This window comes from Rhinoderma darwinii, chromosome 3 (assembly GCF_050947455.1).
Source record: "Rhinoderma darwinii isolate aRhiDar2 chromosome 3, aRhiDar2.hap1, whole genome shotgun sequence".
NCBI classification, from domain to species: Eukaryota; Metazoa; Chordata; class Amphibia; order Anura; family Rhinodermatidae; genus Rhinoderma; species Rhinoderma darwinii.
The window spans coordinates 182512656-182527718 of NC_134689.1; the positions used below are offsets into that span (position 1 = coordinate 182512656).

A 15063-nucleotide genomic window follows, 5' to 3' on the forward strand; every position below is an offset into this window, starting at 1 on the left:
TTGCCACTCTACCCTGAAGGCCAGCATCCCGGAGTCGCCTCTTCACTGTAGACGTTGACACTGGCGTTTTGCGGGTACTATTTAATGAAGCTGCCAGTTGAGGACCTGTGAGGCGTCTTTTTCTCAAACTAGAGACTCATATGTACTTGTCTTGTTGCTCAGTTGTGCAGCGGGGCCTTCCACTTCTCTTTCTACTCTGGTTAGAGCCTGTGTGTGCTGTCCTCTGAAGGGAGTAGTACACACCGTTGTAGGAAATCTTCAGTTTCTTGGCAATTTCTCGCATGGAATAGCCCTCATTTCTAAGAACAAGAATAGACTGTCGAGTTTCACATGAAAGCTCTCTTTTTCTAGCCATTTTGAGAGTTTAATCGAACCCACAAATGTAATGCTCCAGATTCTCAACTTGCTCAAAGGAAGGTCAATTTTATAGCTCCTCTAAACAGCAAAACTGTTTACAGCGATGCTAACATAATTGCACAAGGGTTTTCTAATCATCCATTAGCCTTCTAACACAGTTAGCAAACACAATGTACCATTAGAACACTGGAGTTATGGTTGCTGGAAATGGGCCTCTATACACCTATGTAGATATTGCATTAAAAACCAAACTGTTCCCGTCCCAAGAGCATTCAGGTCCTTATAGTGTTAATATTACAGACAACATACATAATAAGCAAACATTTTATTACTTTAAAGGGAACCTGTCATGTTGAACATGCAGTCAGATCTGTAGGTAGCATGTTATAGAGCAGGAGGAGCTGAGCAGATTAATATATAGTGTTGTGGATAAAGGCAGTATAACTTGTAATTTATAGCTCTAAATCCCTGCTCTCTCTGGGCTTAAGAGTCCAGTGGGCGGTCTAAAAATTAATGATTGACAGCTTTCCGAGTATGAGTATGCATACAGAGATAGCTGTCAATCCCTGAATAGGACCTACCACTGGACTCCTAAGTTTAGACAGAGCAAGTTATTTAGATCTATAAAATTCAAGTTATACTGAATATTTTCCCACAAAACTTTATATCAATCTGCTCAGCTCCTCCTGCTCTATAACATGATGCCTGCAGATCGGACTGCATTTTCAATGTGTCAGGTTCCGTTTAAATGCAAAGATGTCTTTTTTTATTATAATATGCCACACAACATTTTTCATATATTTCATAGACTTTTCGACAACCCCTGAAAAGATTTTGTTATGCAATTGAATATTACAAAGTCTGCAAACAGTAAGAAATGCTTGTGGAATATGGGTATATCAATTTGTATACAAAGGGTAATAAATATAAATACAGAGTGTGAAGCTTGGAGCCGGTTGTTACAGGTGGATTCTGGGAACAACCGGTTGCTTTTGTCAGAGGAGTGGAGCTTAACAGTTAGGGTGTATGGAACCAGTAGATCCTTGGAGTATGAGGCACGCAGGTTGGTTGAAAAGTAAGAAGGCTAATCTTATCTTAAATAGAATTCTCGATTTTGTTGGAAGCCAATGAAAATTAAAGGGAACATTTATTAGGAGTTAATTACCGCTTGAAGGAACAATTAAAATATTAATTCTTTATTAACGATATTGTAAAATCTGGCTCTCATGCCCAATAAATCCTAGGTACAGGCATAAGCAAGCGGTCAGAGATGTGGGAGGCGTCAGTAAGTGCTAGTACGTATATCCACCCACTGATCCTGCACTCTCCTTATAGTATACACTTTCTCTGGCACCCTTGCCACAAATGATATGATCCAACGCGTTTCAGTACCCCAGATAAATAGAGTACGTCATCAGGGATTAAAGTTGATTGATATTATAGCCGGTTTGCACTGTTTTGTGACGGCCAGTGCATTAGTGCAGTGCACACGCTGGGTTACTTATACAAGCACAAATTTATAGCCGGTTTTCACTGTTTTGTGCTTGTATAAGTAACCCAGCGAGTGCACGTGTGACGTACTCTATTTATCTGGGGTACTGAAACGCGTTGGATTATATAATTTGTGGCAAGGGTGCCAGAGAAAGTGCATACTATAAGGAGAGTGCAGGATCAGTGGGTGGATATACGTACTAGCACTTACTGACGCCTCCCACATCTCTGACCGCTTGCTTATGCCTGTACCTAGGATTTATTGGGCTTGAGAGCCAGTTTTTACAATATCATTAATAAAGAATTCATATTTTAATCGTTCCTTCAGGCTGTAATTAACTCAAAATTATATGAACGAAACCCTTTTACCATTAAACACAGTGAATACGTAACATTTATTAGGAGCCTGAAATATCTGTAAGCCCTTTTTTGGTAGACCTACATTCAACACATAGCAGTGAACCAGTTGGAAGGAGACAAATGCATGTATGAGTTTTGGTACACAATCCATGGGAATAAGGTGTTTGATTCCCTTTCCTATCAGAAAGTGAAGCCATATTTCAAGGAGGTTTTCCAACATTTTATTAAATGCTTCTAATTTTACCACATGTGGATCTATTACTTACCACATAAGGTTGAAACATTGAATCCTGTGTGGCCAGGTCAACACAGAAAGTTTTGTATGTTAATTTTAAACCCACAGGGACAATATTTATTCCAGGAAATATCCATGGCTTCTAAAAAGGATATCCAGTCAAACAAAGCAAATTACTTTTGGAGACATTTAGGAAGCTGATATGGCGTTAAGGATAATTATAGTGCAGTTTAAAATTGTGTTTTTAGCCATTTGGCATTAAAAGATCTAAAACAGTATACTTCCTTATGAATCATTAAGGAGTAACTGTCATTTCAACAAAGTTTTCACATGTCATAGTGACATGTCAGAAGTTTTGATCGGTGGGGGTCTGGATGCCGAGACCCCCATGATTGCTTAAACGTAAAGACAGAAGCTCTCACCCAAAGGTTTTGCCTCTGCAGCTGCGATTGGCAATCCTAGTATGCCTGAAGACGGGCTGACATAGAAAGTATGAGCATATCTTCAGTCTGATCACGCGCTCATAGACTTTCTATGTGAGCCCGTCTTCAGGCATACTAGGATTCCCGATCACAGCTGAAGAGGCAAAGCGCTCGGGTGATTGCTTCTGCCTGTACGCTTAAGAGATTGTGTGGGTCTCAGGACGTGGACCTTTACCGATCAAAATTTCTGACATGTCACTATGAATTGTCAAACGTGTTCTGAAATGATAGCTACTCTTTAAATGTGGTGGATCGCCAGCCACGATAACAGTATAAAAATTTTGTGCCATATCTCACAAGTCCTGTTGCACATTAGAGGCCAAGCTTGTATCTCTGTTCTAGAAGCGATGGATGGGTGGATGTATAGATGGATAGATAGAGAGAGAGGGATGGATGGACAGATGGACAGATAGATAGATAGATAGATAGATAGATAGATAGATAGATAGATAGATAGATAGATAGATAGATAGATAGATAGATAGATAGATAGATAGATAGATAGATAGATAGATAGATGAATAGATAGATAGATAGATAGATAGATAGATAGATAGATAGATAGATAGATAGATAGATAGATAGATAGATAGATAGATAGATAGATAGATAGATGAATAGATAGGTAATGAAATACCCGGTACAGATTTGGTAATTTTGCATTGCCTGTCTGTCCTTGTAGAAATGTTTCCTGCTCTATTCCAGTCACCCCCCCCCCCCTTATTGCTGTATTTGTAATTCTCAGATGATTGATGCTATGTCTGAGTCATTTCTCATTTCAACGTGTAGCAATAAAATCCACATTTAATTAAAGGCAGGTCAGTGTACTTAAAAAGTCTTTAAATTTACTATGACATAATGATTTTAACGCCACAGAGCTATAAATTAAAGTTAAAGTGAATAGGTGAAAGGGCTAACAGGAGAAGTCTATGCTGCAGAAGTGTAACATAATCTATAATGTAGGAAACAATACATTAGAAATGTTACATTGCTTTTACTGTGACCCGGATGAATATGTAACTAAATAGATATTCATTGTAAAAACACAAAAGTTACCAAATTGGATGGCACCATAGATGTAGCAGAGCTGAATTTATCATTTAAAGGGGCTTTTACACTGGCAGATTTCCTGTCCGGTATTGAGCACCGATCAACGAAATTAGCATGTTGATTAGTGTTTGTTTGTCCATACATATGGAGAAATGATATGGCGAAGAACAGTTTGCATCCTGTCTGTAGCACATCTCCTATTTACACGGAGAGATCTGCTGCCAACAAACGATCATTATTGTTAGACAGCATAAAAGATCCGATCAGCAGACAATCGAGTGTTTGCTTGTTTGTCATCTGATCGCTGCTATGATCGATGCGAAAATGAGCGTTCGTACAAGCGCTTGTTCACCCGATCATCGGCCCACGTAAAAATGCCTAAACTCTTTGCGAATCTGTTGTTTGTGGTAATTATGAGATCATTTAGTAGGTTTTACCTGCAACCCAATGCATAACCTGTGATAACCTTGTGATATCACAATAAGGATCTGTCCACACTAGTGTTTGTCTCTTCATTATTGTTTTCCTTTACTCAAACAGAAAGACATGGAGAAATGTTTAAATTAAAGTCTCCGTGGAATGAGTTGGCTTCACTTACTGTCGCCTTTGTTCCCTCAGGTTTCCATAGTTTTTGACGGGTAAAATAGCATTGTCTGATAAGCTACACTAGCCAGTAAGCAGTAAAAAAAACCAGAAACCTGGTGGGTCCCAGTAAAGTCAAAGGAATCCTATACGATCTGTTATGCTTCTATTTCAATTAATTTAAAACAGATCATTTAGAAACTTAAAGGGGAATTTCAGTTTCAGCAAATTCCGTTATTAATTGTATATTGAAAAGTTATACATTTCTTTAATATAGTTTCTGTATATTTTTCACATGATTTTCATGATCTCTGCTTGCTGTCATTCAATAGGAACTTTCATTGTTTACTTGCAGCTGATAAAGATCTGTCCCGGTCATGTGATGGACACACAGGTGCACGACTTGTTACAAGACAGTTCTGATAACTGTACTGTAAAGGCCCTTTTACACCGGCCAATAAGCGGCCGGTGCACCGAGCGCCGATCAACGAGACATCGTTGATCGGCGCTCGTTTGCTCCTGTCACACGGAGCTATGGATGGGGGACGAGTGGTCGTTACTTTGATCGCTCGTCCCCATCCATTATTATCATGCCGGCAGCGACTCCCCGTTTACACAGAGAGATGCGCTGCCGACAACGGTAATCTTTCACTTTCTTAAAACTATACGACTAGCAGATGATCGAGAGTTTGCTCGTAAATCTGCTGATCATTCCCCTCTTTACACATGGCAATTATCGTCCAGTGTAAAACCCCCTTTACTGTAAGAAGCAGAGCACCTGTGTGTCCATCATATGACCAGTTCAGTTCTTTATCTTTTCCCTTTATCTATTGAAGTTTATTATTGAATTACCGCAAGCAGAGATCTTGAAAACCATGAAGAATTGATACAGAAAATAAATTTGCAGCAAAAACACCCCCAAAAGTGTGTTTTTTTAATGCGTTTTTTGGTGCTGTTTTTATGTTTTGCTGCGTAAATACCTGCATTTTCATGCTGCGGGTTAGAACTACAGGGATAGAGTTCACAAGCAAAATTGCGAGATAAATTTACATGCTGCAGTTTTGAAAATACGCAGCACGGGTCAATTTAAGTTTAAAAAAATACCAGTGTGGACATGAGATTACCTGGAATCTCATAGACTTTGCTGGTACTGTATTACGCTACGGTTTTGCCACACGTGAATACGAAAGGCAAAACTGCACATAATACGCAACGTGTGCATTCAGCCTCACAGTATTTTGGTCAGTATTTTGCTTCAGTATTCATAAGACAAAACCAGGAGTGAAACATAACAGGAAAAAAAAATATGAAAAAAAATTGCATGTTTTGGATCCATTCCTAGTTTTAGCTTACAAATACTAAAACACTGACCAAAACACTGACCTAAATACTGCCTGAGACAAATTAAAATTCTTCTCTTATATATCCAAAGGGAACTTTTTTGGATGGTATTTAAGGAGGCTCTGTCACCAGTTTATAACTGCCCTATCTTCTACCTAATCTAATAGGCGTTTTAATGTAGATAAGTAATGTGTTGTTGTATTTAAAAAAATAGTTTATTTTTGACAAGTTATGAGCATTTTAAGTGTTATGCAAATTTGTTCTTAATGCCCAACTGGGCTTTTTTTACCCTTGACCAAGTGGGCATTGTAAAGAGAAGGGTATGACGCTGACCAATCAGCGTCATACCCTTCTCTCCATTCATGTACAGCTGTACTCCCAGCAATCTACGCGAAACGCGCGTTGGGGTTTTTCTCCATACTTGGGAGCTGTTACAACTGAGGAGCCACATGGGTTAGTACTTGCTGGTTTTTTCCATTAAACTACTACTTTTTGTCATGCTGTTACCGGGTTATCTGCATATTTAGACATTGTCTTAAATAGGCTATTTCTACTATTGGTTCTTTTTTGAACTAATTACTAAACTGGTACTGAGTGGATTAAATGTACTCACTACTATAAATAAATCACTACCTCAGTATCCCCTATTACTGTTTACAGAGACGCATTACACTGGGAATTTTCAGAAAATACTTTGGACACAAGTGTTCTGTTAGCCTTATTACATTGTTCTAGGGACTTGTTTTAGAGCATATTTTTTTGGTAACCTGTTGTGGGAAACTTTCCCGATGAATGTGACATATACAAACTGTATTAATTAAAGTAGCTTTGTGGCTCCACATTGTCTCCTACTTTGGAGATATGCAGTTATTGGGTTTGTAGTCTGTTTTTTAACCATGTATTTTTGTATTGTCCAATAAAATTTGTAATTTTCTATATTTTGCGCTTCTTGCTTAATAGTTTTGACTCCTTTTCTCGTGTATTTAGTTACCATTTCATATATGTTGAACTCCTCAAGAATAGTAGACAAAGTCATGTCTTGAATGAGGCCATGCAAAGTGATCATCTTCATGTAATGTTCTCCTGTAGGCTTGATGAGACATTCACTGTCAAGGTTGCGGACTTTGGTCTTGCCAGAGATGTTTATGATAAGGAATACTACAGCGTTCACAACAAAACCGGAGCCAAACTACCAGTGAAATGGATGGCCCTGGAAAGTCTCCAGACCCAAAAGTTCACCATGAAATCTGATGTGGTAATTACTTATTTCATTTTATTATTTAATTGAATACATTTTCATCACTTCTAATACAGTTTTTCATATGAGAAGCCAATGCTTACTTTTATGTGGTAAACTGTACATCACAGCATATCTGGGCAAAATGCTAAACCTACAAGAATGTGACCCACCAAATTATATCATGGTGTAGCCTGTATACAATCTATATACACTATGAAAATGTATGGTATAGTGCACACCTCTGCATTGCCATATATATTGCTCCGGTTCCTTTATGTTATCGGGGTTCCCAAAGGCCCCCCCCCCAGTCTAAAATCCTGGTTGTGATTGCTACTCTTGCACCCCATATTGCTAAGGTACAACATATAGACAATATTTGCATAAATAACAAGTTGCCAAGAATTTAAGATGATGCTTTCCTCTTGACACCAGTACAACTATGCAAGTGTCACATTACATTTCTCTTATTTAGGTTTATTAGCAATGTCAAACAATTTATCGCAACCGACCCATTCTCTGTCATAGGATCTTACTGTATAACATATAAAGCACTATTCTCAGCTGTGTTTACATATTCCTAGAAAACTTCTCCTTATATCCCCCTTGTAGGAGAGGTTTTCATGTCAATTACTCACATGTGTATTTGCTGATATAGTCATGTGCAATTGCTAGAAAAATCACCCCGGTGAAATAGTCCTTAGTGGTTTAATGACCTCATGAATACTTACAATTTGTAAGTTTGTGTTAAACAATCCAGTAGAATAGATACATTTCCAATTATAATGTTGTTATAAATTACATAATGCTGACTTTTAACCTAGGAAGAGATTGTCATATAACAGCTGGTTAACATATTATTAAAGATGGGACTGGTTAAGTCTTATGTGAGCATCCTGTTCCTGAAAGACAAGGTTAAAGCATAAAATCTGAGTTCTAGGACTGTGATTAGTGTTATATGTTGCCATGGAACATTAATGTGAGACCACAGTAAATATGTACGGCTCTGTGCACATCTGCATCGGAGGCTCAGTTAGGGGCCTCTGTTGCAGATTCCTTAAATTTTTGATGGACAAAATAGCGCAGCATGCAAAATGATGGAAACCATGAGGTAAAGCCAACGGAACGAATTAAAGGGGTTTTCCCCTGAAGGACATTTACGACATATACACAGGATATGTCATATATGTCCGAAAGATGCGGGTCCCAACTCTGGGATCCGCACCTACCTCTAGAACAGGACCCTACTTCCTGATTACATGGTCGGGACATGGTTGGGAGCTACGGAAAAATCATAACTCGCTGAGCTACGCTGTTTCCGTAAGTCCCATAGTAGTGAATGGCAGTTACGGAAGCAGCGCAGCATGTGAGCTACTCTGTTTCCGTAACTACTATTCAGTTTTATGGGAGTTACGGAAACAGTGTAGCTCAGTGAGTTACGTTGTTTCCGTAACTCCCGATCATGCAATCAGTAAGTGGCCAGGAGGCAGCGTGAGCACAAAAAGCTATAACGGGGTTTACGGGTCCCCGTTCTAGAGATAGGTGCGGGTCCCAGAGAAATATAAATCACAACATTTGGTTAATATGTTTGCCCTTGGATACAAAAGAGGTAACCCTGGTTTTTGTATTAGATATAGTTCTACTTATGCAGCAGAAATTATTATAAGGTCACTTTCACATTGCAGTATTTTGGTCAGTATTTCGCAATAGTATTTTGTAAGCTAAAGCTAGGAATAGAACCTGGGCCGGCTCCAGGTTTATGCGGGCCCTTGGGCGACACAGAGTTAGTAGGCCACTTTGCGGGGGAACTCACGGCAGCAGTAATATAGCAGAAAACTTTACTTTTTGCTCCCATATAGACGTTAGGCCCCCAGTTTGTTCCCCCATAAATTTAGTGCCCTCTGTAGATAGTGCCACACAGCCCCCCTCTCAGATAGTGCCACATAGCCACCTTGGGTAGTGCCACACAGCCCCCTCTCCCAGGTAATGCCACACAGCCCCCCTCCCAGGTAGTGCCACACAGCCCCCCCAGGTGGTGCCACACAGTCCTCCCAGGTAGTGCCACACAGCCCCCTCCTCCCAGGTATTGCCACACAGCCCCCTCCTCCCAGGTATTGCCACACAGCCCCCACCTCTCAGGTAGTGCCACACAGCCCCCACCTCCCAGGTAGTGCCACACAGCTCCCCCTCCCAGGTAGTGCCACAGTGCCACACAGCCACCACCTCCCAGTTAGTGTCAGACAGCCCCCCTCCTAACAGGTAGTGCCACACAGCCCCCCTCCCTGATATTGCAACACAGCCCCCCTCCCTGTAGGTAGCGCCTTTGGGGTTCCCTCTAGGAGAGCCGACACTCTGGCTGGGGATTCCGCTTCAGGAGAAGCCCCTGACGTCACTGTCCATATATGGACAGTGTTGTCAGGGGCAACCCCAGAGCAATAGTCCCGGGCAGAGCACTACTAGCACTCTGCCTGGGACTCCTGCTCTGCTCCCGACATCACTGTCCATATATGGATCGTGATGTACGGAGCAGAGCTGAAGTCCCGGGCAGAGAGCTAGCAAAGGCTCTGCTCTGGGACTCCGGCTCTGGGGAACCCCCTGAGATCACTGTCCATATACGGCTAGTGATATCAGGGGCAACCCCAGAGTCAAAATCCCAGGCAGAGTGCTACTAACACTCTGCCTGGGACACTGTTCTGCTCCTGACATCACTGTCCATAAATGGACAGTGACGTCATGGGCTTCCCTCGAAAAGGAGTCCCGGAGCACAGCTGCTTCTAGTGCTCTGCATGGGACGCCTTCTCTCCTCCTAACATCACTGTCCATATATGGACAGTGATGTCAGGGGCTTCCCCAGAGACGGAGTCCCGGAGCAGAGACGCTAGTGCTCTGCCTGGGACTCCTTCTTTCTTCCTGACATCACTGTCCATGACAGTGATGACGACAGCGTCAGCATCTGACAGCCGAGTATGTCCCCCCCCAAGGGTAGTGGGCCCTGGCACTTTCCCGGGTTCACGGGGGCTGACGCTGACGCCGGCCCTGAGTAGAACCTACACAGAGGGAAAGTATAATGGAAAGATTTGCACCTCTTCGGTGTTTTGGACACACTCCTGGTTTGGGCTTACAAATGCTGAAGCAAAATACTGACCAAAATACTGCCGTGTGAAAGAGGCTTACATCAAAAGCCAAATTGATTGACATTCAGAGATGCAAATCAAGATATTTTTTAACTACAACATAACTTTCAGCATCTGTAGTATTAATGCCATCCATTCTTTTTTTTGCAGTGGTCATTTGGCATACTGCTATGGGAATTAATGACCAGGGGAGCTCCACCCTATGCGGACGTTAACTCTTTTGATATAACTGTATATTTGCTACAAGGACGGAGACTTTTACAGCCTGAATACTGCCCTGATGCACTGTAAGTTTAAGACGTGCCATTGTGGTTGCAATGTTGATGTGTCTGTATGCCTACAATGTTTATGTGTTCTGCTTATTTTTATATCTATATTACCTCAACTCTTTATATAATAAAAAAAATAATACTGCAGCCTCTCAATGTGTTAAAATAAAATTATTACGGTTGTTCATTATGATTAATAGACTATAAAGTTATAAATTCTCACGGTCTTTGGGCTGTATGTTTAGCCTATACATCGATCAGCCTTATCATTGAAACCACCTGCCTAATATTATGTAGGTTCCCCTCATGACGCCAAAACAGCTCTGACCCATCCAGGCATGGACTCCACACAACGTCTGAAGGTATCCTGCAGTGTCTGCCACCAAGACGTTCACTGCAGATCCTTTTAGTCTTGTAAGTTGCGATGTGGGGCCACCATGAATTGGACTTGTTTTCCCACAGGGGTTCAATTGGATTGAGATCTGGAGAATTTAAAGGCCAAGTTAACACCTTAAACTCATTGTCATGTTACTTAAACCATTCTTCAACATTTTATTTTTTTTAAGTATGGCAGGGCGCATTATCCTGTTGAAAGTGGCTACTGACATTAGGGAATAGGTTGTCACGAAGGGGTGTACTTGGTCTGCAACAATTTTTAGGTAGGTGGCACGTGTCAAAGCATGAATACCAGGGCACAAGGTTCCTCAGAAGAACATTGCCCAGAGCATCACACTGAATCCGCCAGCTTTCCTACTTCCCAGAGTGCATCCTAATGCTATCTCTTCCCTGGGTGATGCACAAGAACTCGGCCATCTACATGATGTTAAAGAAAACTTGATTCATCCTACCAGGCCATCTTCTACTATTTTTCTATGGTCCAGTTCTGGTGCTCCCATTATAGACAGTTTCAGCAGTGGACAAGTGTCAGCATGGGCACTCTGACCAGTCTGCAGCACCAAACACAGCAAGCTGTGAATCACTGTGTTCTGACACCTTTCTATCATAGCCAGCATTAACTTTTCCAGCAATTTGTGCTGCAGTAGCTCTATTGTGGGATCAGTTAAGATGGGCTAGCCTTGCTCCCCACACGTCAGTGAGCCTTGGACCCCTTTGACCCTGTCTCTGTTTCACCGGTTGTCCTTCCTTGGAGCACTTTGGTAGACACTAACCACTGCATACCACTGCCCCACAAGACCTACCGTTTTGGAGATACTTAGTTGTTTAGCCATCACAATTTGGCCATTGTCAAAGTCGCACAGATCCTTACGCTTTCCCATTTTTTCTGCTTCCAACACATCAACTTCAAGAACTGGCTGTTCAATTGCTGCCTAATACATCACACCCCTTAAAGGTGCCATTGTCATGATATAATCAATATTATTTACTTCACCTGTTAGTGGTTTTAATGTTATGGCTGATCGGTGTATGTTGGGAAATTCTCCCAATGAATATGTCTAACAGGCCTATAGACATTTTTGTTACTTTTAGCCCTCCTACCATAACCTTGTTTGTTTGCTCTAGAGAAAGGGGGGGGGGGTCCTGAAGTGATAGGAGAGTAGACCAATGCATGATTTGTTCCTGCCTTTGACCAGTCTAGATATACTTCTAACATGAGGGAAGGGAGATCTATGATACAGGATATGGAGGACAATGTTTTACACTTTCTGTAATCTGAAAGAGAGGTTTGCTATATAATAAGAAGCTAAACAAGTGTGCTATGACACTGCTAAAGATTTTGGATACAATGTTTATCTTGTTGGAGTAATCCAGTAATAAGTTAATCAGTTTATTTGGTTAGTAACAAATTCTTTAATGTCATGTGGTGATCTAATGAGTGAACAACTCTGTTTAATTAATAACTGCTGACACGTTGATTTCATGTTATTTCCAGACACAAAAAATGACAAATATCTGAGAAAGAATGTCTTTAGATCCCATAAATAATATAATTTTTTTTTCTGAAACAGGTTTGATGTTATGTTGAAATGTTGGCATCCAAAACCAGAGCTACGTCCAACGTTTTCTGAACTAGTCTCAAGAATTTCTTCCATCTTCTCAACTTTCATTGGGGAGCATTATGTACTTATCAACACAACATACGTCAATATAAAATGTTCTGCTCCCTACCCTTCTCTATTACCAATAGAAGAAAACATGGATTATAACCTTGATACGTGATTCTTCACTTTTTTAAGAGACTTGGCTGAATCTCTTATTATAGACTTTCAAGTAGAGACTAAATATTTGTCTATGTACTTCTTCAATGTGTTTGTCAGCGCTGGTGGCGTTGATTTCAGTTGTGTTTTATTGCACTAGAAGCAGAACTTTGTTAATAATGACAACTACAGACTGATGTCCAGAAGATGGTACAAGATAAGCAAAATTCTTTTTTACTTTTTTTTTCTTTGTTTAGTCTTCAGTTGCCATGTGTTCAATACAATGCAAAGAAAATGGCCCATAGAGTAAAGGCGGACTATATACTGTATGGCTGTACTTGTCATTGTGAGGACTGTATTTTATTTTTTATTGTCTGTATAGCACTTTTATCTAAGCAGATACTTCTACCTTAGTAAGTGGGTCAATATCCACATTCATTTAAGAAAAAACATGGACAATAAAATGATATAAAGTATGGTAAATCAGGTTGCTATAATTTATGGCAAAACCTGACAATTACAACACTTCAACGTAACATATGAAACACATGAAAATGCCATAGTGGAAACTTGGGAGGCCAAGAAACTAAGGACTAAATATAAAACTGCTGAATATGGGGTGGAACAGAATACCATTTGAAAGTGATTTCAATGACACATTAGAAGACCATTCATTTTTGTCCAATGATGTTTGAATACCCATAATGGACCAAGATTATATGTCAGAGACATCATTAATACTGAATCAATGTGTTGTGATGCCTTACAAGCATTTCTGTTTAATTCCAACCTTTTTAGTCGTGAATTTATAAAATTGGCAGTATTGAGTTAAAATGTATTTGCCGTCAGGTATTATTAGTTACATACTTGAGGAAATCACAGAATCTGTCAGAGGGGAAGTCACTTAGATGTACATTTATAAAAGGCCCATTACATGTATAATGTATAAAAACGGTTTTCAATATGCTGAGATTAAATTGTTTAAATTTATAGACACAAATCCAGAGGCTGCACCACTGATATTCTCATTCTGAATATCTCCCTCTTTGATATCTGTCAGATGCCATGTTGTTGGCGACTTTGTGTGGACTCAATTCACCACCTTCATACACACGTATTCGCCTGTAGTTATTGTTGTGGATTGTGATTTTAATCCACACAAGGTTTCCATGGCAAAACTAGATCCGACTCTAAATTTCTAAGTAGTGCACCTTCAGGATTTGAGCCTGGAACGTCAAGCAATCTTATCTCAGCTTAGATTATAGTCACATTCTTAATGTACTCTACATGGCCTTATATATTCCTTCTGGTAGGTCTCATTTAGAGCCTGTAAGGGGTGTTCTGTGATCCTAAATATGTTGAATAGTATATTGCACAAAATACACTACTCCCCTTTATAGAGAGTGTTCAGTGGGGTAGAGTTGTAACGGATAGGTATACAATAAATATAGGGTTATATATATGTTTGATACTTTCATCATATGTAACTAAACACTGGAATTTAGATGCACAGTCCATGTCCCTTTTATTAAATGGTTGAGTTAGGTCAACCTACTGATGCTAAACACAGGGCTAAATGTCACCAAATAAGTTGCCAAAAGGTTGCCCGGCATGGACAAGCACATGCCCTGTTACTATGTCATTTTTTTAAATTTGTTTTTAAAAAAAGCTCCCACTTTCAGAACAGCATTATAGTTGTACCACGTAACATGAACAGTTTCTTGTTCATACAGCTTGTATATCATGTAAAGATTTCATGACTATAGAATAATAGTAATGTGAACACTGGAACAGCACATTTGTTAAATAACTTTACACAGTAACGGAAAGTAAATGCTTGTTCCTGTGGAATTGTTTGTTTAATGTTGTACAGATTATTTGGTGTGGGACGTAACTGGATTTGTTGGTTTAAAGTATGACACTTAAAGTTTTATATTTTTATAATAAATGTTTATTTTTAATGCTATGTACAATATTACTTTAATGTGCAATGGTTAAAATATTGTAGAATACATGTGATGTTTTACATTTAAAAGTGCTATTAAAGTTCTCAGATATAACCTTCTTACCGGCCTTATGTCTAATATACATTTAGTGCTTTAGTAGAACCTATTGCTTTGGCTAGGTTCTACTCAGTGTACCAAAGAGGCAGACCAGGGGCGGACATACAATGTCTTGTGAAAATATTCAACCACCACCTTGGTGTTTTTTCTGTTTTGTTGCATTACAATCTGGAATTAAAATGGATTTTACATTTGATTTGATATAATTGACCTGACAAAATAGTCCAAATTGTTACCGTGGAATAAACGGAAAAAAAAACTACAAAAAACAAACAACTTGTTTTAAAAAAAAATAAAAACGGAAAC

At 39.8% G+C, this 15063-nt stretch overlaps 1 protein-coding gene across 1 annotated transcript in view; it reads left to right on the plus strand.

Annotated features, from left to right (window-relative positions):
* MET (MET proto-oncogene, receptor tyrosine kinase) overlaps positions 1-14758 on the plus strand; it is a 150942-nt gene extending 136184 nt beyond the window's left edge. The window contains exons 19-21 of the mRNA XM_075857120.1: positions 6988-7153; positions 10420-10556; positions 12506-14758. Of these exons, the coding sequence (XP_075713235.1) occupies positions 6988-7153; positions 10420-10556; positions 12506-12716 (514 nt within the window). The 3' untranslated portion in view covers positions 12717-14758. The remainder of the gene's footprint in view (positions 1-6987; positions 7154-10419; positions 10557-12505) is intronic.
* Positions 14759-15063: the final 305 nt, after the last annotated feature.